This window comes from Pleurodeles waltl, chromosome 12 (assembly GCF_031143425.1).
Source record: "Pleurodeles waltl isolate 20211129_DDA chromosome 12, aPleWal1.hap1.20221129, whole genome shotgun sequence".
NCBI lineage: Eukaryota > Metazoa > Chordata > Amphibia > Caudata > Salamandridae > Pleurodeles > Pleurodeles waltl.
Window position 1 is genome coordinate 506412811 of NC_090451.1, and position 24050 is coordinate 506436860.

A 24050-nucleotide genomic window follows, 5' to 3' on the forward strand; every position below is an offset into this window, starting at 1 on the left:
GTACCTAAGGCTGGCGTCCACTGTGCTAAGGGTGCCCATCCACTGTTCTGTGGTAGTAGTGCATTGTGCTGTGTGTGACGGAGCACTAAGCCATTGGTGGGGTTACACTACGCAGCGGTTAAGGAATGTGGTGCAATGTTGCTAAGGGTGTAGTTGAAAGTGCTATTGGTGGAGATGCACTGTTCTGTAACTGACAGTGCCCTGCGCGATGCGGGCTGGTGCACTATGCCATTGGTTAGGGTACAAGACAAAGAGGGTAATCGTGCACTAAGAGGTGCATGGTGGTGAGCTGGTTGGCATATCCCTGCTATGATTTTGGTGAACATGTATGGGATTTTTTGACATTGTTCTTTGTGCTCCGTTTCTACATCTCGTTCAAGTTTCAAGGTTTGGTTTGACCTGTAATTGGTTCAGCCTTCTTCAATCAATATAGTATCTTCTTTGCCTCAGAAACCATCAGCTATTGACGTGAGACGTTGCCAATCATTACTTGGAGTTGACCACTGCAGTATTTTAGTTTCACATTCCTTTTATTTACTGTTTCGTGTATCCAGCTGCTCCCTGAAAAGTATACATTAATTACTTTGCGGCACAGTGTGAATCCAAACGTCACACATTTGTCAATAGAATGTCACTCACACACATGGCAGATGGTAGTTCTGTCCTGTTCCTTTGCTCTTGAACCCTACGGGCTTGTTATCTCCCCGTCTCTTGCCTGGTCTGTAGTCCTGCCTTATGTGTGTGTTTCGCTTATACCCTCACGATGCCTCTCTCTGCACTTGCGCCGCAGTCCTCGCTTGAGCTGATGTTCAAACCCTTCCCAAGCTGCAACGCGACGATAACGGCTCTTGGGGGAAGCGAGCGTGCATCTTCCACCGACCTCGTGCCCCAGTCTCTAGCGCGCCCCTCAGCGGGGGCGAGCACTCCCTCTCCCCGAACTTTTGTACCTTTTCATCCAGCGCGTGGTCCCCTTACCGACCACCTGCAGTGCCCTACTACACGGTGCGAGCACGCCCCCTTCCCCCACGCGCTCCCGTGACCCGGAAGCGCTACCGACCTGAAGATGGCGGACTCGGCTCAGCAGCTACCGGCCACCCCGAGCCGGCACGAGAAGAGTCTCGGCCTCCTAACTACCAAGTTTGTCTCCCTCCTGCAGGAAGCGAAGGATGGCGTGCTGGACCTCAAAGTGGTGAGAGGGAAAGTACGGCGTGAGGGGGCAGCATGAAGAGTGCAGATCATAAATGGTGAAGAGAGCATGGAAAGTGTTCAAAGTGTTGAGGAAAGTCCTGAACGGAGAAAGGCGAAGAGGGGGGGATGGAGATGACTAGCATCACATAAGTGAACGTAAAGCATGGCGTGTCATACGAAACACCGGAGGCTTGGGGCAGCGGGGAGTGCTGCAGTTACGGCTGTCAGGGTAGTCACTGGGAGTGATGGATTAAAAGTGAGGATTGGAGGCGAACATCTAGACCGCAAGGTGATTAGTGTAGGCACTGTCTTCTGGGGAACTGAAGCTTTGATCATACTGTAAAACAAGGAGCGAGCGAGTGGAGCATGGAACTGCTAGACCTGTTGTGATGCGAAACTGTATGGTTAGTGGCACTGAAAGTGCTGGGCATGTAGTGTGAGGCAGATATCTTTCTAGGCGCTGAACCTGTAGTGTGAGGATGTGGACGGCAGGATCTGTGGCAGTTGGAGAGACTTGTGGTGTTAAGTGGACGTGGAGAGTACTGGAAGGAGGATGTAGTGGACAAAACCTGTGGGAGCTCGCATACTCACAATCATTCTGTGACCAAAAAGGGTTGATTTGTTTTTCACGTTTTAAAAGTACTAATAAGTGTAACGGAGACACCCTTGGAAACTACATTAGACAATTTTTGGCACTGTGATAACAGCACAAGGATTCACATGTTAGGACCAGAGAAAAAAAAACACGTAGCATCTGACACATGTTGCATCAATGGACATATGCAGTGACATACATGCATGCGTTTTGTGCATGGTTTTCAGATTTATTATCACCAGCACACCTCCTAATCAACAAATATGACTGTGCAGTATTAAAAAGTCATTGCATCAGTTGACATTACTGTTGTATTGAGGAGGCTTGACCTTCCTCGGTCATTATTATTTTTTTTGTAGGTGGGGGGGGGGGGGTGCATCTATCTGAGCGAACTCTAGGAAGTTACCCAAGTCATTTTTTTGCAGCATCTAGTTATTAAGGTTAATATTGCATTGGAGCAGTCCCAACATATAGTTTTGTGTACTTCCGTGTTGCCATAGGTTATAACAAACACCTGTGTTTTGACAGCACAACTTGTGTATTGATGGCGCAAGGGTGTCATGATTGTTACATTGAATCTAAGTCATAGGTTATAAGTGGAAAAAAGTGAATAGAAGTCATACGTTTGGTGCTACCTCATGCAACTAATCAAATTCTGTGTTCCATTTTTAATTATGATAATTTTATTAGTCCCCCAATCTTATCCCACAGTTAGAATTATTTTTAAGGACTAGCGTGACTGTGCAGCTGTTGGTGACTTTATGTGAGCAACAGGAAATAGGTTTCACATGTAGTACTGGGAGAGGGACTGTGTTCCACCTACATGTTGGTTGTCTCGAGTACAGCATTTGAATAGGCAGAAAATGTTATTCTTGCCTTATGGGAAAGCTTGTGTCCAGTTTTGCAGTACTGTGTTGAGGATGGTGTAAATCAGCAATCCTAGTCCTAGTCACAAGACTGTGTATTGTGAATAGTTATAATAAAGCCAGTAGGCTTGACATATTTATTTTGTAAAACAAATGTTAATGTCAGTAAGCATTTGAGGGTGAGTTGTAATTACTCCATATTAATGAATGCAAAGAGGCATTTTGTTACATGAAATATTCAGATTACCACAGTAGGCAAGAGTTTTGATATTGGTTCCCCTGACAAACCATAAGGATAGACAATTTGGAAAGGTATAATTCTTGTTATGCCCTTTTATGAACGATAGTATTTTGCTTTGATAAATGTAGTTTTGTATAGATTTGTAATTTTGTGTCTGTATGCCTGATAGCTGCTTTGTGGGAAACTTTCTTAGTACAGTAGGCCTGATTTGTTTTATTTCTCCACTGTGAAAATTTGGCCAGTGCCATATGTCTGATCAGGTTTATTTTGAAAAGTTATGACAAAATACATTAGTTCCAGTGCATCGTGTTAAAGCCATTAGACCTTTAAAGATAGATTGTTATACTTATGTACAGGCTGTAGACAAGTATTTTGTTACATTAGTAGGGAAATATATGGTGTTTGTCTCTCCCCTCTGACAAACACAGAGTTAAGATTTTCACTATGTTAATTCTTTTTGGGACTTTTTGAGAGAGGCTGTATATTTTTTGCCAACTGTAAATTTGTTCATATTTATAATAATTGTATAACTGTATGCCTAATGGTTATGCACACCTCAGTAGGCCTGTGTTGTTTGTAGTGTCAGTCTGTTGGTAACGGCTACAGGCGATATTACTGGATTGGCAAAACTATGTCAGATTCCATAAATTGGTCTGTGCATCCTAAAAAATTGAGCCAAAGCGAATAGTTGTGACTTCCTTTGGAAAGCATGTTAAGATATAGTAAATACAAACCTGCATGTAACAATATTTAAATCCGAGCTTCGGCTATTAACTAGAATCTGTGTCAACAAAAATGATCTCAGGTACCCGAGTTCTAAAGGATCAACTCAATTTTTGAGAAGATCTCAGCAAAACACTGAAGTGTTTCCATATAGTGAAGGTCTACCCAAAGCATCATTGAGGCGAGGCAGTAGCAGTAGTAGTTTGACATATCGAAGTATATAATTTCATAGCCATACAGAAAAAATGCCAGATGTCAAAATCCAAAAAGAAAAAAACAGACATCATATAAGTGCTAGTGCAAATAAATTACCACTAACTTTGCAACAGTATGATTTTAAAATTGATTAGAATTAAAACCTTATAAAAAGAAGGGCCCTTCCAGCCTAAGGCTGGGAGTTTACCCAAATGTAAACTTTCGTGATATAACATTATGAGCATAATAGTAAAAAAAATAATGCTAAGAGGAAAGACAATTTTGGTAAATAGATTTGATTCACAACCTATTACAGCTAGCAGCTTTAAGTTACAATGGTACTAGCGCCTGTGCAGTACGGTGTGAGCAACCACAGGAGCAAAGTGCATGGTGCAATATATCGCTGAAGCAAAGAATTGTAATTGTAGCCGCTGCAATTACTTGATCAAATGAAGCCAGGTACAGCTGTTCCTAGCAAAGGCTGGAGTGCTAGCCATATGCTGAGCTTCAGAGATGGATCTTTAGGTAGTCAATGATGATAAAACAGTGATAAAAAAAATGAGATTCCTATTTACATTTCTGACCTACTAAAGTCGTCTCATGTCCCTAAGCAAATGTTGTACAGCTGAAGGTCTCTGAGCTTAAACAATCCTATCAAGATACTACGAAAGCTCCACAACATTAGAGCTAAGAACTCTTCTTCTTGTCCTGGGCCTTCCTGCCTAGTGTTGAAAGCAACCTACGGCGTATGGACCAGGCAGCTGACCGGTATTTAACCGGTTCTGTGCCAAGGACGTAATGGTTATGTCCTGCGGCACAGTGCTGCTGTGCCCAGGACGTAACCATTACGTCCTGGGCACCCAGCCCAGAGGGAGCGCTAGCGCTCCCTCTGTGGGGTCCCCCCCCCCCAAGTCAGGATGGAAGGGAAACCCTTCCCCTTCCCCCCCCTCCACCAACCCCCTGTGACGTCATCGCGCCGACAATCACAATGCCTCCTCCTTTGCGCTGGAAGCTCAGCTTCCAGCGCGATGTTTGCATTTCTCTTCCGATCACGGGGAGGAGGCAGAGAGGCTTCAAAGGGAAGGAAATGTATTTCCTTCCCTTTGAAGTCTCTCTCTGCGTTTTGGCAGCCGGATTGTAAAGCAATCCGGCTGTCAAAACTCCCACTGGACACCAGGGATGTCTTTTTTTATAAATGAAACTGACAGGAGGGAGCGACCCCTTGGGCAAGGGTTGCATCCAGGGGGGGCATTTTTTTTAAGGCCTTTTCTGCCCCCGGGGGGGGGGGGGGCGCAGAAACCTCTAGGCACCAGGGATAAAAAAAAAAAATGTTCGTTGTTATTTTTTTGTTTTTTGAGGTGGGGAGCGACCCCTTAGGCAAGGGTCGCTCCCCTAGGGGGCAAATTATATTTAGGCCATTTCTGCCCCCCTTGGGGGCAGATTGGCCTATTTTTATGAGGCCAGTCTGCCCCCAAGGGGGGCAGAAACCACTAGACACCAGGGAGTTTTTTTTTGTTTGTTTTTCACGTAAGGGGAGCGACCCCTTAGGCAAGGGTCGTTCCCCTGGGGGGCAAATTTATTTTAGGCCATTTCTGCCCCCCATGGGGGCAGATCAGCCTATTTTAATTTTTGTTTTTTGTTTTTTTAGAGATGGGGAGCGACCCCTTAGGCAAGGGTCGCTCCCCTGGAGGGGCAAATTGTATTTATTTTAGGCCCTTTCTGCCCCCCCGGGGGCAGAGCGGCCTATTGGTATTAGGCCGGTCTGCCCCCAGGGGGGGCAGTAACCTCCAGACGCCAGGGCACATTTTTTTTTTTTGATTTTGTTTTTTTAGAGATGGGGAGTGACTCATTAGGCAAGGGTAGCTCCCCTGGGGGGCAAATTGTATTTAGACCATTTCTGCCCCCCTTGGGGGCAGATTGGCCGATTTTAGGTCAATCTGCCCCCAAGGGGGCAGAAACCACTAGGCACCGGGGATTTTTTTTTTTTTGGCGCCAATGTCACGCAGGTGGAGCGACCCCATAGGCAAGGGTCGCTCCTGGGTGGGGACAAATTTATTTTAGGCCATTTCTGCCCCCCCCCTTGGGGCCGGCTGAGCCAGAGGCCAAAGTCCACAGGTAGGCACTGTTTTCTATGAAAAAATGTGATGTGTCCACGTTGTGTTTTGGGCCATTTCCTGTCGCGGGCGCTAGGCCTACCCACACAAGTGAGGTATCATTTTTATCGGGAGACTTGGGGGAACGCTGGGTGGCAGGAAATTTGTGGCTCCTCTCAGATTCTAGAACTTTCTGTCACCGAAATGTGAGGAAAACGTGTTTTTTTTTTTTAGCCACATTTTGAGATTTGCAAAGGATTCTGGGTAACAGAACCTGGTCAGAGCCCCACAAGTCACCCCATCTTGGATTCCCCTAGGTCTCTAGTTTTACAAAATGCACAGGTTTGGTAGGTTTCCCTAGGTGCCGGCTGAGCTAGAGGCCAAAATCTACAGGTAGGCACTTTGCAAAAAAACCTCTGTTTTCTGTACAAAAAAAAAAAAGAAAAAATGGGATGTGTCCACGTTGTGTTTTGGGGCATTTCCTGTCGCAGGCGCTAGGCCTACCCACAGAAGTGAGGTATCTTTTTTATCGGGAGACTTGGGGGAACATAGAATAGCAAAACAAGTGTTATTGCCCCTTGTCTTTCTCTACATTTTTTCCTTCCAAATATAAGAGAGTGTGTAAAATAGACGTCTATTTGAGAAATGCCGTGTAATTCACATGCTAGTATAGGCACCCCAGAATTCAGAGATGTGCAAATAACCACTGCTCCTCAACACCTTATCTTGTGCCCATTTTGGAAATATAAAGGTTTTCTTGATAGCTATTTATCACTCTTTATATTTCAGCAAATGAATTGCTGTATACCCGGTATAGAATGAAAACGCACTGCAGGGTGCAGCTCATTTATTGGCTCTGAGTACCTAGGGTTCTTGATGAACTTGGGGTAAAATCTGATGATAGGCTTACCTTTTGTCTTCACGGCCCTTTGTTGACTCGGTTGTGTTTTGCTGTGCTTTACACGTGAGAAAGACATTCAAATTTGTTCCAGTTGAAGCATGGAAAGCCATTGTATACACAGTTATTACCTCTAAATTGGATTTCAGGAATGTTTTATTTTTAAGTCTTTGGGTCCTATTGTATTAAACATTTGCAGGTAATTCAAAATGCAGCACCTAGGTTGATTCTGGGAGTCCCAACACGGCACTCAATAGCAGGTCATCTTCAGGAATTACACTGATGATCTTTAAGGGATTAGTGCCTGCTTATCACTCTTTTCATGGGGTGGCACCTAAGTGTATTTATAAGAGACTCTGGTGGTCATTACAACCCTGGCGGTCGGTGTTAAAGCGGCGGTAACATTTTTGCAATTACGACCATGGCTGAAACAGCCAACAAATACAGCCATTTTAACACTCCGACCGCCACGGCGGTACAAACAAACAGCGCGGCAGTCACCGCCAACAGACAGGCGGAGGACAATGTACCGCCCACACTATTATGACAGGCCAATCCGCCACCTTTTCCGGGGCGGATTCACCGCGGATAAAAACACGGCGGAAACAGGAATTTCGAAGGGAAAACGCTCACCTCTACACACTCAACGAGGACACCATGGACCCGGAACTCCAAATCCTACCTGCGATAGTCTTCCTGCTCCTGTACCAGGAGCACCAACGCCGTCGGCGAAGACCACGGTGAGTACTGCACCTACGACACAGGGGAGGGGGGAGGCAAAAAACAGGGACACACACACGCAACACCCTCACCCACTACAACACACACACACACACTAATACATATCTATACATTATAGTAACACCCCCCAACCCCCCCCGGAAGAATGCAAAGACAAAAGGAAATGAGTGTAACCATTGTAATATATTAAAATGCAGTACGCAAAAATATACATATATACACTATTAACAAAATATACACCAAGAATAGTAGTCCAGGTATTGCACCATTCATAGTCCGTGGACAACTGGGCCCAAAATGCATGGGAGAGGCCCAAACTCTATACCAGATCAAAACAGAGAGAACACTGCAGGGGCATCAGATAGAAATACAACAGGCACCTCAGGGGGAAGGGGGGGGGCGGGGCACCTCAGCCTGATGAGTGCACAACGCCAGATCCACGAGGGGGCTCTATGCCCATTGATGTATACTGGGGAGTGCAAAGCCACAGTCTCTCAAGTCTCTAAAGTCTCTACAGTGGGTGGTTTGCCCACTGTTCAATCCTGGGGAGTGCAAAGCCACAGTCTCTCAAGTCCATACAGTGGGTGGTTTGCCCACTGTTCAACCCTGGGGAGTGCAAAGCCACAGTCTCTCAAGTCCATACAGTGGGTGGTTTGCCCACTGTTCAACCCCGGGGAGTGCAAAGCCACAGTCTCAAGTCCATACACTGGGTGGTTTGCCCACTGTTCAATCCTGGGGAGTGCAAAGCCACAGTCTCTCAAGTCCATACAGTGGGTGGTTTGCCCACTGTTCAATCCTGGGGAGTGCAAAGCCACAGTCTCTCAAGTCTCTACAGTGGGTGGGTTGCCCACTGCATTACCCTGGGGAGTGCAAAGCCACAGTCTCTCAAGTGGATAACAGTCTCCACTGGTTCTGGAGGGGGACTGGTGCCCAGAGTGCTTCATCCTGTGAAGGACAGACGGTGTGGGTGCATGTCTCCACTGGTTCTGGAGGGGGACTGGTGCCCAGAGTGCTTCATCCTGTGAAGGACGGACGGAGTGGATGTAACTCTCCACTGGTTCTGGAGGGGGACTGGTGCCCAGAGTGCTTCATCCTGTGAAGGACAGACAGAGTGGATGTATGTCTCCACTGGTTCTGGAGGGGGACTGGTGCCCAGAGTGCATCACGCACCCCGTGACGGTCCCAGTTGCGTCAGTGCCCCTGCCGCTCATGGGCTAGCAGTGCTTGAGTTGGCGGTGCCCTGTTCAGCGGTGCTTGAGTTGGCGGTGCCCTGTTCAGCGGTGCTTGAGTTGGCGGTGCCCTGTTCAGCGGTGCTTGAGTTGGCGGTGCCCTGTTCAGCGGTGCTTGAGTTGGCGGTGCCCTGTTCAGCGATGCTTGAGTTGCCGGTCCTTCATTGCCAAGCTGGGCTGGGGCTGGCGGTCCTTCATTGCCAAGCTGGGCTGGGGCTGGTGGTCCTTCATTGGGCAGCTGGGCTGTGGCTGGCGGGGCCCTCCTGGGCAGCTGGGCTGTGGCTGGCGGGGCCCTCCTGGGCAGCTGGGCTGTGGCTGGCGGGGCCCTCCTGGGCAGCGAGGATGGGGCTGCCGGTGGCCTCCTGTGCAGCGAGGATGGGGCTGCCGGTGGCCTCCTGGGCAGCGGGGATGATGGCGGTCTTCTCAGCCGTGCTGCTCCTCCCAGACTTGCCGGGTTTCTTGTGGCCCTTCCCCCACCTTGGGAGGAGTCACAGCTGAGCCCACACTCCCACCGGGACCCCTGGGAGAGCGGCTTGGGTGGCTGGAGTCTTCCCCCTCTCCCGCCGGACACTGGCCAACTTCTGGTGCTTCACAGGGGGGGGACTGGCTGTGCTGTGGCTCCGAGCCACACTGGCTGTCCTGGTGGCCGGTGCACTCCACATACCTGTGACAACAGGCACCACTGGTCCCGGAGATGTTGTGGCTGAGGTGCTAGTTCGGGACCTATGAGTTGGACGGGGGGAATAGGTCAAGGCTGGACAGGAAACGTTTTTTTGGACACACTGGGACGGGTAGCTGGAGGGGGTTTGGGAGTGGAGGAAAAGGTGGTGGTTGTAGGAGGTGTACGTTTTGTGGCTTTGGGTGCAGGTGCATGCGCGGGAGGCTGTCGTGAGGTGGATGGCTGTTGGGTGGGTGTGTACCTGCGTTTGTGTATCTTGGGAGGGGGCGTCACAGACACACTGGGAGAGGACACAGGGGACGTGTGTATGGTAGTGAGGGTGGTGACTGCAGGTGAGCGGGTTGTTCTGGTGGGTGTGCTGGTGAGGGACTAGTGGCTGTAGAGGTAGTGCATGCTGGTGTGAGTGTAGACGAGACTGGGAGGGAGGAGGGAGACGACGAGGAGGGGGACACAGTGGAGGCAGTGGATGTTGGTGTGTCTGTATGTGTGTGATGCTTGCGTGAGTGCTTGTGGGATGTGTGGTGTTTATGTTTGCCTGAGCTTCCCTTGTATGGTGAGGTTTGTGCAGGCTGGTCTGATGGTGTGCTTGGGATAGGCAGAGGTACAGGGGATTGGGTCTGGGTGGAGGAAGTTTGAGGAGGGAGGCTAGACACAGGGACAATGGCTGCCATCAGTGCTGAGGCCAGAGTTTGAAAGGCTCGGTGAAGGGCCGCCTGACCAGAATGAATGCCCTCCAGGAATGCATTTGTTTGTTGCAACTGCCTTTCTACACCCTGGATGGCATTCAACATGGTAGACTGCCCAACAGTGAGGGACCTGAGGAGGTCAATGGCCTCCTCACTGAGGGCAGCAGGGGTGACTGGGGCAGACCCTGAGGTGCCTGGGGCGAAGGTGATGCCCAACCTCCTGGGTGAGCGGGCACGGGGCGAAGGCTGAGGGGCTGCTGGGAGGGCGGTGCTGGTAGGGTGGGTGGCGGCTGTACCTGTAGATGCGGGGGGCACAGATGTTGCTGCCACCACAAGGGAGCTCCCATCAGAGGACGAGTCCGTGTCGCTGGTTTTAGCTCCTGTCCCCGCCGTGGTGCTCCCCTCGCCCTCCGTCCCACTGGTGAATTCTGAGTCTGTAGTGTGGCCCTCCATGGCCATGTAGGATGCAGCTCCCTTGTGCTCCGGTGCCACTGCTCCTCCGCCTGATGATGCTAATGCACACAAGAACAGGGAGACCACAAAAAAGGGGGGGGAGGAACAGAAGAAAGACATGTTGAGTGCATGGATTACTGCTACCGTTGGCGGACAAGACAGACACAGAAGCCCCCTGCACTACGTCGCGCTCTTGGGCTCTACAGTGCAATTTATGGGAAATGGCCTTCAAGGCTATGGACGACATCTGCACACATAGATGACACAGGTGCATGAATAGCTGTACTTGGCACTCTACAGAGGTGGGGTGGGGGGGCCACAGGGCCATGCCTTATGGAGGGGCCTAGCCTACGGAACTCGCCGTGGCATAGGGAAACCCACAGCCCTCCTCCCCCACCCAGACACCTCCACTGCGCGCAAAGTCAGCTGAATGAGAGTGTACTTACCGCCTTGTGTCTGCTGTGATGCCCTCAAGCGCCCATCCAACTCCGGGTAGGCCACCGCCAGGATCCTGAACATCAGGGGGGTCATGGTTCGACGGGCACCCCTCCCACGTTGGGAGGCCATCCCCAGCTGAGCCTCCGCCGTCTTCTTGCTCCAGCGGCGAATGTCCTCCCATCTTTTCCGGCAGTGGGTGCTCCGTCTGTGGTGGACCCCCAAGGTCCGGACGTCCTTGGCGATGGCACGCCAAATATCCTTCTTCTGGTGGGCGCTGACCTACATGAAATGTACAGGGGAAGAAGAGAAGTCATTACCAACTGCGCCGTCAAAGTGAGTGGCCCCCATCCCTGCCCTTGCCATGTGGCACATGCACCCACCGTCTTTCATGCACGCAGAACTCTGCCCCCTTCCTTCTTACAACCAGCCCTCTCCACACAGGCATAGCCCATACAACATGCTCCCTGTGTACTTACCTGTTGGTCTGGAGGACCGCAGAGTAGCGTGTACTGGGGGAGGACCCCATCGACGAGCTTCTCCAACTCCTCCGATGTGAAGGCAGGGGCCCTTTCCCCAGACGCGCAAGCCATTGTCTCTTCCAGACCGAGGTCACAGCAGCACTAGCAGTGTAGGTCCTCTCCTGTCGAAGATCAGGTATCGAGTGATTATACAGATAGAAAATGGCGGTCACGTCCGCGGCGGTATATACCATCACCGCCGGCGTACATCGTCATTGGCTCCTGGGAGCCATAGGGTCCAATGTTAACCAATGCAGCATTGCGCTGCGGTCTTCGACCGCCTACCGCGACAGTGTACAACGCCAGCGCAGTTACCTCACATCCCGTTGTCCCACTTTAGAGGTCAGGCAGCTGCCATTTCAGGGGCCCACATGGCCTAATTTCCAAATGCGTCACACATACCTAGGCCTAGTCTCAACAAACATACAGGCCACATTTTGTGTATGATTGGTGTTCTGTGTAGACTGTGGGTACATACCTCTGAGTTGTTTGACTCTGTGGTCGCTGTTGTCCTTCATAGGCACCGTCTGCTGGGACATGTGAGGAGATGGCGAAATCTTCAGGTGTACCGACCGCTGGTGGACCTGTCGACAATGGATGAAAGAAATTTGATTATCACCTACAGGTTTGACCGTGCCACAATCCAGGAACTGTGTACCCAGTTGGAGCCTGACCTGATGTCAGCAATCCGCCATCCCACAGGAATCCCCCCTCAAGTGCAGGTGCTATCAGTGCTCCATTTCCTTGCAAGTGGGTCTTTTCAAACAACAGTGGCCATGGCACCAGGGATGTCCCAGCCTATGTTTTCCAACGTATTGTCCAGAGTGTTGTCTGCCCTGCTGAAAACACATGCAGAGCTACATCGTTTTTCCTCAGGTGGAGGATTTGCCTACAGTGAAAGGTGACTTGCATGCCCTTGGACATATCCCCAACATCATAGGTGCCATTGATGGGACCATGTGACTTTGCCCCCCCCCCCCCCCCCACATGAGTGAACAGGTGTACAGAAACCGGAAGAGTTATCATTCCATGAATGTACAGATGGTATGTTTGGCAGACCAGTACATCTTCCATGTGAATGCCATGTTCCCTGGCTCAGTGCATGACGACTACATCCTGCGGAATAGCAGCATCCCTTATGTGATGGGTCAACTCCAGAGGCACCGTGTGTGGCTATTACGTGACTCTGGTTACCCCAACCTGTCATGGCTACTGACCCCAGTGAGGAATCCCAGGACAAGGGCAGAGGAACGCTACAATATGGCCCATGGGCGAACTAGGAGGGTGATCAAGCGGACCTTAAGCCTCCAGAAGGCCATGTTCGGGTGTCTGCATATGACAGGTGGATCCCTATTCTACTTACCAAAGAAGGTGTGCCAGATCATTGTGGCCTGCTGTATGCTTCACAACTTGGCTTTGCGACGACAGGTGCCTTTTCTGCAGGAGGATGGTCCAGATGGCGGTGTTGTGGCGTCTGTGGACAGTGATGAGGATGAAGCAGAGGAAGAAGACATGCAGAAGAGGGACTCCGTGATCCAGCAATATTTCCAGTGAAACACAGGTGAGAGTACATTCCTCTATCCTGCCTGTCGTTTTCACCCAGTGTATGGTCACTGAGTTGACACTTTCCCTTACGGTTTCACAGATGTGGGTCCCAGCATGTGTCATCTGCTTAGATTCCTCATGGACTAGAGCTGTGTGACATAGGTATGTTGACATTACTATTTCAAGAACATTTTGTCACTGTAATTGCAAATACACTATTTCGAAGTCACAGACAGACTCCAGATCTTTTGGTGCTTTAGGTGTGTTTATTTTAATACAAAATATTGGAGGGTGAAGTTAAATGGTGAGGGGTGATGGCGGAGGAGTGTCCATGGCAGAGTCCAGTCTATTAGTCTCACAGGTGCATTGCCCATATGGGAATAGGAAGTGGAGCTGGGGCAGTTTCAATATGGACAGGGTGACAAAGTGGGACAGTGGGTTGACAATCAGGGTGGTCTCCTTTCTTGGCGGGGGTCTTGGTATCGTGCTCTGTCTTGTTCCTGGATCTCAGGGACCGTTTGCGGGGTGGTTCTCCGTCTGCAGGGGGTGGGGTGCTGGTGTGGTGGTCCTGTGGTGGTGCCTCCTGTCCACTAGCGCCGGCGGAGGTGGTGGGCAGTTCATCGTCTATGCTAGTGTCAGGGGCCCCTTGTAGTGCCACAATGTCCCTCCTGGTGTTGAGTACTTCCTTCAGCACGCCTAGGATGGTGCCCAGGGTGGAGCTGATGGTTCTGAGTTCCTCCCTGAACCCCAAATACTGTTCCTCCTGCATCCGCTGGGTCTCCTGAAACTTGGCCAGTACTGTTGCCATTGTCTCCTTGGAGTGGTGGTAGGCTCCCATGATGGAGGAGAGGGCCTCGTGGAGAGTGGGTTCCCTTGGCCTGTCCGCCCCCTGTCGCACAGCAGCCCTCCCAGTTCCCCTGTGTTCCTGGGCCTCCGTCCCCTGGACCGTGTGCCCACTGCCCCCAGGTCCCTGGTGTTGTTGGGGTGGTGGGTTATCCTGGGTTCCCTGTAGTGGTGGACACACAGCTGATTGATGTGCCCTGGGGACGGAGGTATGGGCCCGCTGGGTGGGTGCTGTGCTGGTGTTTCGTGAGGGGGGGAAGGACTGTGGTGGCCTGTGCCTGTGTGAGGGAAACAGACTGTCCCGAGGCCCCCGATGGTCCGGGCTGGTCATCTAGATCCAGGTGGACAGAGGTGCTGTCATCACTGTGGGCCTCTTCTGTGGGTGGAGTGGACATGTCTGGACCCTCCTGTCTGGTGACGTTGTGTAGTGGTCCTGCAGGTGTGGAAAGGCATGATTATTGCATGTGTGTGGCATGGTGTGCAATGGGTAGGTGACCGTGTACCCCAGTGCTGGCATTCCTGTGTGTGAGCTTGTGTGATGATGGTTTAGGGGGGTGTAAAGGTATGTGCAGTGGGCATGCTTTAGTGATGGGTGTCCATGCGTTGTTGTTGCATGCAGGGCTTGGTGTTGGGATGTGTGGTTTGTGATATTGGTACATTTGTGGGGAGTTGGAGTGATGGGGATGAGGGTGGGGGTATGTGATGGCATGCAGGTAGGGTGGGGGATGTAATAGTTAAGATTTGACTTACCAGAGTCCATTCCTCCACCGACTCCTGCGAGGCCCTCAGGATGCAGAATCACCAAGACCTGCTCCTCCCATGTTGTTAGTTGTGGATGGGGAGGTGGGGGTCCGCCGCCAGTCCGCTGAACCACCTGGTGGTGTCTTGAGACCACGGAACGCACTTTCCCCCGTAGGTCGTTTCACCTTTTCCTGATGTCCTCCCGATTTCTTGGGTGTTGTCCCACTGCGTTGACCTTGTCGACTATTTTCGCCATAGCTCCATCTTCCTTGCAATTGTGGTGTGCTGCACCTGGGATCCAAATAGCTTTGGCTCTACCCGGACGATTTTCTCCACCATGACCCTGAGCTCCTCCTCTGAGAACCTGGGCAGTCTTTTCCGTGCCATGGGGTGGTGTAGGTGATGTGTGGGGTGGTGTGTGTGGTGTGTGTGGTGTGTGTGGTGATGAGTGTGGTGATGAGTGTGGTGATATGTAGTGGTGAGGTGTATGGAAGTTGTGTGGGTGATGGTGTTGTGTGCCTGTGGATGCTCGTTTGTAGATGGTGGTCTCTCTCTGGCCTTCGGTCGTGAATTGTGGTCGTAGGGGTTTGTGGGTGATGTGGGTGTGTGTTTTATATTGTATTGGGTGTGGTGTGTGTATGTGTATCAGGTGTGTGTATTTCAAATTGTCCAGTGTGGCTGTGTTTTGTTAGAGTGTGTGTATTTTGAGCGTGGCGGTGTGTACCGCCGATGGAATACCGCGGTTGAAAGACCGCCGCGTGGATTCGTGTGGGCGTATTTCTGTTGGCGTGACGGTGTTGGTTTTGTTATCGCCAGTTTATCACTGACCTTTGGTGTGGCAGACTTGTGTGGGTGTCTGAATTTTGGCGGATTCCGAGATATGGGTCATAATAGCTGTGGCGGAATGCCGCGGCTGTGTGTTGGCGGTCTTCTGCATGGCGATAAGCGGATTTTACCACATATGTTGTAATGACGCCCTCTTTCTTTATATTGGTGTTCACCCTCTTAGATCAAGAAATGTACTGTTACTGACAACCCCCAGGTTCTGCCGGACATCTTGGAGTATTCACTCCTTCACTTATTTGGCCTCCAAGGCCTGGAAGGAGTTGCCTCTCCTGCCTAGAGCCTCTACTGAATTGCAGTTTAGAAGACAGCTTACAACTGGGTGTCTTTGCCAGTTAAGAGTTATTTGGGTTGGCAATACTGATTGATGCTAGCTCCGGGACACCTTTTTTTTTGTAAGCTGTGCCCTTTACCAGTATTATTGTATTGTATTATATGAGAAGGAGTGGTGCTTCAACCAACCTTGAAAAAAAGATGCCTTTCCTCCATCGTGGTATCCACTGGGCCAGTATGAAATTTTTGTTCAAGTGACATTATTCTGCATAAATTCCCAGATTTTGCATAGATGTGCCAAAATGACCACCATTTTAAATATAAACTTGTGATGGTTTCCGAAGCTGGGCAATAGCAAATGAACAAAATACGTCTCATCAAGGTTGCCATTTTTGTTTTCACTCATCACAAGCCATATGCTTGGTTGCTGCTTCTGCTGGAAGGCTGTTCACACTCGCAAGCCTTTCTTTGGAAAAAATATTGCTAGGTAATTATTTCTGTTTCGCTTTCAATTTCATGTTATGACCTATATGCTTGTTCTGCTTCACTACAGACCAAGCGGTAATACTCAAACACTGAAAGGAACTTATGGAATACGACACTCTAAGTCTGAGAATTGCATTTATTAAAATGCAACTCGGGGTCTCCTTCCTGCACTGGCCACAAGTCTAGAGCCTGTTGAATTGCTTCTTTGCCTAATCAAAAGAACACTGCTGCTGCTTGCCCCATACATACTGATGTTTCTGTCTTGTCACTTTGTAGAAAGGGGTCAAGATCTGACTCAAATGATGTCTTCAAAAACCAAACAATTCAATGAATCGCTGTGTCTCTTGCTTAGTGCGGGGAGTGGCAAACAAGAGGATCTTTAGTTCCGCTTGCGGCAACACCTCTCTGTGTCCCTGATTCCACTAAATCCCTAGAAACTTCACATTTTGAGAGGATCCTTGTGTCTTGTCTGTATTAATCATCCAACCTTTGCTCTGCAAGAGTTCTACCGCCCGCTCCACCTGAGTCTGCACCTGTTCTTCTGTCTCTCCCTGAATCATCACATCATCAATGTAGTGGGTTAATTGCACAGCTGGGATGATAGATACTTCATCCAGGTGTTCTGCCACCAGCCGATGACAGATGGTGGGCTATGTAAATACCTTTGGAGGAGCTTTTGCATCCGGAATTGTGTGTCGGCATGTGAAAAGGAAAATTGTTCTTGACATTCTGGGGCCTAGGGTAAAGGCAAGAACGCATTGGCTATGTCAATAGTTGCATACCATGTCCTTTTAAGTTTCTGTATTCATTCAATCAAAGTGTTGGTGTCTGGGACTGCGGCTGTCAGAGGGGGCGTATATTTATTCAGCTTGTGGTAATCAATTGTCATTCTGTATCGCCCGTCAGATCGACAAACGGGCTAGAGGGGATTGTTCCATTAAGTGGTGGTTGGCTCTTTTACACCAGCTTCAATCATATCTTTTATAGTTTCACTTATTTCCTCGTCCCCTCCGGAAATGCAGTACTGATTCAAATAAATTACCTTAGTGGCCGGGGGCACCTTCACTGGAGATATCTTCAGATGACCTACTCTTATGGCTGCCTGTGGAATGTATCTTTTTGACCCAAACTGATGATAACCATCATCCAAATACAAAAGTAATTCCTTCTAAGATGTCAATTCCTAGTATGTATTCTAAAAGAGGCACAATCAAAACAGTATATTTTCTTTTTGGTGTTCTCCCTATTTTTATTTGCACAGTAATTTGCACAGCTGGGGTCTGTTTTCCCCCAACCCTGTGATGGTGTAACGCTGCCCTTTACTTTTCTTTGGGTTTCCATAAATTAGAGAGGCCTCCGCTCCAGTGTCCTTTAATGCTCGAACTATTTGCACATTTATGTGTCTCCAGTGTATTTCTAAATCAACATGGGGACTGTTATCTTTACGAGCCCAACCTTGTACTGGAGCTTGGCCAGTTTCCAAGTTTGATTTAAACTTGTCGACTTTTGCCCATGTGAGGTCTTGATACATGCTTCCATATTTGCGAGAAGGCTTGCTTTCGTCCCTGTTCTCAAAAGTTAACCGGTCACTGTTAAGACATTCTTCGTCTTTCTCTTGTGAATAAACATTTTTCTCTCTTTCTTTTCCTTCCTCTTGCAGATAGAGCTGGTTCTGACGTTTAATATCTTGCTTGTTTACCTTTCTGCTACCTTCCCTCTGAGCCAAACCTCTTTTATGGTACATCTCCCACAAGCTTTTGGTATCTGTTGCTGACACCATCCTTTAGTAATTCCATAAACATATCTCTCCTGGACACTCTCTTGTTATCTGTGCAGCCCTCAGAACGTGAAGCTCTCTCTGGTTTGTCCCACTGCCCTAAATCAGTTAACTCCCTGACTGCTTCAAGCACATCCTGTCTGATCAATTAGGAAAGTCATGATTGCTTGCTTATAGGCTGGGGAAGCAAGACTGGTAATTCTGTTGCCCACTGAGACCTCAAGCAGTCCGTCTAATAGATGGTGCGCATCATTCAGGAAGATAGTAGTCTTCATACCTTCCTCTTTAATTCTTTGCATACCATCTCTTAATTGGTACCAGGGGTTATCATTTGGTGGCCAATCTGATTCTGTAGGGTACTTATGGTTACACCCCTCAGATGCTAACTGCAGCAGGGTGATATGTTGTGGACCCTGATAACTTCTAAACTGTTCTTGTATAAGTGGGTCTAAGCAAAGTGTGCAGAATTTAGGGGTGCCTCCTACATCAAGCATTACCCCATGGCTCCAAAATCAAATAAACGCACCATCCAAGTAAGTACTGTTCCCCAGCCTGCTGCTTAAATCTGTCTATAAAATCGTTGACTTCTTGCTGGGTGTAATCTTCTAGGGAATGCATTTCAGTTCCTGCCGGATTCTGTGGTGTGTGTTGCAATTATCGGCTAAATAGTGGCTTTGCATAAACCACATTCTGCTCCTCTGGCTCACACTGGCCCCCACCTTTTTTTACCTTTTCATCACTAGAGTTTGAAAAATCACTGCTGTCCCAAATGTTGGTGTCCCACAAATCTGAGCTCCAGTCCAAACCAGGTTTGGCAATGGCTAAATTAACCTTTTTATGATTTTTTTTCTACCTCTGAGTTTACGTAATTTGTTCTGGGCAACTTTGACCACTGCATGCTCACCGATGGTTTGGTATGAGTCGCCTTGTCCTATCATAACTTATTCTGGCAAGACAGCATAGTTACAGTATTTTTTTTGTCAACAAGTTGTTTTTCTAATTGCTGATTTTCTTTTTCTAACTGCTTGCACTTCTCATGCATTTTCCTGTAAGCAGACAAAAGTATCCACCCCGTCTGCCCAGAACTGAAATATCATCCTTTTTTCAAACATAATAAAACATGTTGTGGCCCTGCCTCTCCTAAACATTTATCCAAACATTCCGATAGTCCAGATAAATATGAAAGCTCATTTGCTAAAACATTATAAGGTTCCCATACTCATCCAGGAATTTTGCTTTTCTCACACACGTTTTTAGAAGCATAAGGCGAGGCTGCTTTTGACTTTCTGCCAAACATATTTCACTTTTAAATCGTACACTTCCAACTATTAATCCCTTCCTCAAAACTGTCTGACTACGTTGGTCTGGTGTTTAAAGCTACATTACAGGCAAAATGGAGTCTGTAATCAGAATGAAGCTGGTGGTCACCAATGTGACTGTGTGCAGCTATGCGAAGTGGAGTCAGTGGTCAAGATGGAGCAATGATTAAATACAAATATCATTACAACACTCTAGGACTGTGCTTGCACTAAAATGATCCTCCTATACACTCTTGGTAAAAATGTAATTTGTGATTACATGCACTTTCTTGCATCCACAAGTGTCTCCTCATGAAACGTGTACAGTTAGTTACAAGTTTAGGTGACTGATCTCTTTACTACCACCAAATACACAGCATGGACCCTTCTATAGATATGTTTTTCAGAATTTGATGAAAAGCTCCAGATGGGACCTAATTAGTGATGTGTATAGTTTTTCTGCTTATGATCCCTCATAAATATCAGCATTTTCTGCCCCGCAAGGCCTTCCTAAATTACCCGGCCGCATGATACTAGCCGTAAATGAGACTGGCTGTGTTGAAACTGGAGTTTTTACTTGTTAGAACACACTAACAACTTTCTAAAGTCAAGTTTTGTTTTCCTCTTCTTCCTAGGTATGTATCCTCTAAAGATGTTCGAACAGTTGTAAATACTTTCACCTCAAATATCAGCTCCTCATGAATGTTATCCTTATATTCTCCAAGGAGCGCAGAGCTATAACATTCAGTTTATCAAGTTTTTTTTTTTTTTGCCATTTTCTCTTCCTAAATTGCCCTTGTGATACATCAATGCAGCCCTTGACCCTGCAGCCATGTTACTTCATGGTGGATTACTGATTTTCATTTTGAGTACTTTTATTTTTCGCTGCTTATACAGGACTGACTAACCTGTATTTAATGCTATTCATCATCCTTGCCCTTAGTTGAAACATGCCTCTTCATCAGCCTATCTCCTTCTTTACCCTTTGGAGGAAATTGTGTGGAATTGTTTTTGGTGGCATACCTAAAGTCCTTCAATATTTCAAGGTATTTCACAGTAGTCCATTCTTAGTCACCTTCTGGTCTGTAATGGCCAGGAATCATTTTTCCTATTTTACCCACTCTGAGGCTTTTATCTCATTTGTTTTGCTGAATCCTAAAAAACCTTCTGGGTCAACAGCCATCCTTCTCATGGTTTTCTCAGCAATGTTTTCCTTCCTTTTGTTTCTACTTCACAGCCCAGCCCTAACACTTGCCATTGCACTGGTGTATTTTAAACGTGTTATCTGCTCTACATGTTTAGGCATATTCTCTTCAAATTGCCTTTCTCCCCTGATCACTCTTCTTTTTCCTCCCTATATATACTTCTCTCTATTCTTGCTATTCGAAGTCCCGGTGTCTCCTAATGGTGTCTGTATATCTGTTGATTAGTATTATTGTTATATACCTCTTTTGGGAATTGAAACTTCAACAGCATTGTAATTTAAAACATTTTTAAACAAAACATTTTCTGCATCAAGGTTCTCCCCTTAGGGAATTCCTCGTCTTTGCAGAGTTGGCTTTTCCACAATATAGGTTAAGAAATTCCATGGACATATTAGTGCCCCAATGTGAAAGCAGGGTAGTGTAATGGGATTGCTCTGTGATGCTAGATGAATCCCTTAATTATGAAATACTTATTATTGTTGAAAATGGTCATTGATGTATACAGAGTCCCCACAGCTAGAATTACTAAAGGAAAGTAGGACACTATTAAGAAAGCCTGCTTTTGATTCTTCATCTTATTGTTTACTAAATCTGACACTGTTCTTTTTCAAGTGGACTTGTATTATTAGTTCATGATCATGACAGTTGCATTTAGGAAATGTTTCCATTTTATTTATTTTCTTCCATTATAATAGACAATGTGTTCTGAAGGACTAAAACATGAGACGGTTTTAGAGAATGGTTACAGAAAATAAAATTAAACACTTGCCTAAATGAGACAGCTTAGATTTGTTTTAAGTGCTAAGTGTTTCATGGTATGGGGACAGTTCTTCATGATGATAAATATGCCAACATAGATACCAGTATGTGAGTGACAAGTTTGAGCACCCTTATCATTGCCAGCTCCTTGGCAGACCTCTCTAGCTTTTGAAGTACCAACACTCAAACATACATTTTAAGTGTTCATCATGTAGTAAAAGCAATATTTATTCTAACCGAAATTCCCAGAGTGACATGACAAGGCCCTCATTATTATCAGCATCTCAAAAACTCTCTCCATCCCTTCAAATATCAGCACTCTACACGTTCTACCCACAAGCATTATACATTTTGTGCTTTGTCCATTCACATCCTTGCACATTTTGTTCTGACCGATAGCACAGCAACATTTGCATACCCTAATAACAAACATTTGCTCCATTTCTCAACTACCTAACCACCTACTCCTTAGTAAAATCCTTAGATGTCAGAGGCTTTCAACACTCCCTTAAACCTACCTACTTCTACCCCCAACAACACCATCCAACTCAAGAATTCCAACTGTACTTCTAGTTGCAAAATTACCCAACTTTCATTTTGGCAGCATATCTTTTCCTAACGGAACTGAAATAAAATGTGTTCAAAATGGATCACTCATTGGTTTCTACTTCTGTGTTACCTTCGGCATTACCTATGTACAAGGTAAAAACCAGATGTGCACACCTCTCATTGAAAGGTCACAGCACAGCAATTTTCAAAATAAGTATTGTGTTTTTATTTTAAATTAGTATTATTTCTTATAAGTTATAGTTTGTTTTGTGTCTTGGACAAAAATAATAATTCTAACTATGGCTCAAATATGTTTGATTCATTTAGCCAGTAACACATATGTTCACCTACATCCCAAGGCTGGTGAGGCTCAACAGTAGGAGGTGACTAACCAGGGTAGGATTGGTAAGGGGCGGGGTAGGTTGTGGGAGGGGGTGGTATTAGTCACAGAGACAGAAGGGTTGAGACATGAGTAGTCCAAATGGAGAATAATGTTAAATGTCAGTACATCATGGGGTCCAATTTATTGATCGGACTGTTGAGATCACTGTGAAGGCTTAATAACTTGTCATCATTTGAGGGTTGATGTTTTCCAGTTCCATATCTGAAAGAACTGTGCATTTGTTTTCTTACAGGCTGCTGACACTTTGGCTGTGAGGCAAAAACGACGTATTTATGATATCACAAATGTTCTCGAAGGAATTGGACTGATTGAGAAGAAATCCAAGAACAGTATACAGTGGAAGTAAGTGACTGCTGTATTAGCATCTCAACCAACAGAATGATTTCATAAAAGCTCCTGCATACTGGTTTGGTTTGTCCACTTCATATACATACAAATATCTATAAAATTATCTCTGACTACATTCTGTTAAGAAGAATACCTACAGCTGATTGATCCTCACTCATTTCTAAATTCATTTTAATGTTATTGATTTTACAGTTTGCTGTTTTCCTTTAGAATACACTCCTATTTTGAAGGGTTTAACTGAAAATCATTTTTCTTTGAAGGTACAACTGTTAGGTCGATCACATTTCAATTAATTTATACTTTAGCGCTTCGGTGAGGGGGATATCCTCGGTTGTGGTTTTGTACTTAGGGTGGCAATTGGAGTTTCGTGGTAAGATATTTGGCCCGAGGCCAATACATAAGAGTGGTGTGGAGTAGGAAATTCATCTTTTTGCTGTGAAGTTGGTGCCTCTTAAACAATTCCTCACTGTATGCACGTTTTTCTAAAACTGAAAGATGTTTTTCAATTAAATTGACATTTTTGTAAGTCACATGTAGTAAGTTTACAGAACGCACAATCTACACATAAATCAAACGCTAAATGTAATGGTAATGTAATGAAAGCTTTCTCCACATTCATTTGGGAAACCTGGGTTGAAACACAGCAACATATCAGCACAGTGTAGACCTCTGCTTAAAATAAAGTTGGTTTTGCATTAGAATGTTAAATTTACCACTACAAATTCAGCTGTAAACATGCACATATACGTTATGAACAGCTGGGGGGCGTGGCCGGCAAGATGGACGATCGGCAGCACTAGGAGAGTGCTCCCGGCTCACTTATCCTACACAATCCTGCCACCCCGGACCTGGCAGAAGGGTTCTGGAGTTCCCAGGGGCAGGGGGGAAGACACGAGGAGCTGCTGAAAAACGAAGTCTGGTGCCGCAGGGGAGCGTGTGGGAAGAGTACTTGACCCCAAGATGGCAGCCGCAAATGCAATCAGAAATTTGGCAAAAATCAACTACATGAGGCAGTGGAGCGGCGAGGTCTAGAGGAGGGCGATCCTGATGGGTGGGCCCTCATGGTGAGGAGTCTGTTGATATTTGGCGCCACCCCTCCCTTGGCCCCTTCACATCCCCCCCCACCCCGAGGACTAGTTTTTGGGGGTGTGCTCCCCGGCGATGGTGTTCTGACTGAGTGGGCTTGGGGGGTCCAGTTCCTTTAGTGCAGGACTGGCAGGATGCGAGACAGATACGTTTGGCTGAGTAAGACACTTACACTTCTCCTGCCTGTGCCGGCATTCCCCCTCCCCCCCATACCCCCCCCCCCCCCCCCCCCCCCAGGGAAAGGTTCGGTGGAGGCAGTTAGAGACCGAGCGACGTTGGGTGGCGAAGACACGGAGCTCGACTGCTGGCACTGCGCCTGGCATCTGGTATGTTCATTTGTAGCTGGTGCTC

At 47.4% G+C, this 24050-nt stretch overlaps 1 protein-coding gene across 1 annotated transcript in view; it reads left to right on the top strand.

The window, feature by feature from the left end:
- Positions 1–837: 837 nt before the first annotated feature.
- Positions 838–24050, top strand: part of E2F4 (E2F transcription factor 4) — a 281939-nt gene continuing 258726 nt past the window's right edge. The window contains exons 1-2 of the mRNA XM_069217276.1: positions 838–1189; positions 22498–22607. Coding sequence (XP_069073377.1) covers positions 1064–1189; positions 22498–22607 — 236 coding nt within the window. The 5' untranslated portion in view covers positions 838–1063. The remainder of the gene's footprint in view (positions 1190–22497; positions 22608–24050) is intronic.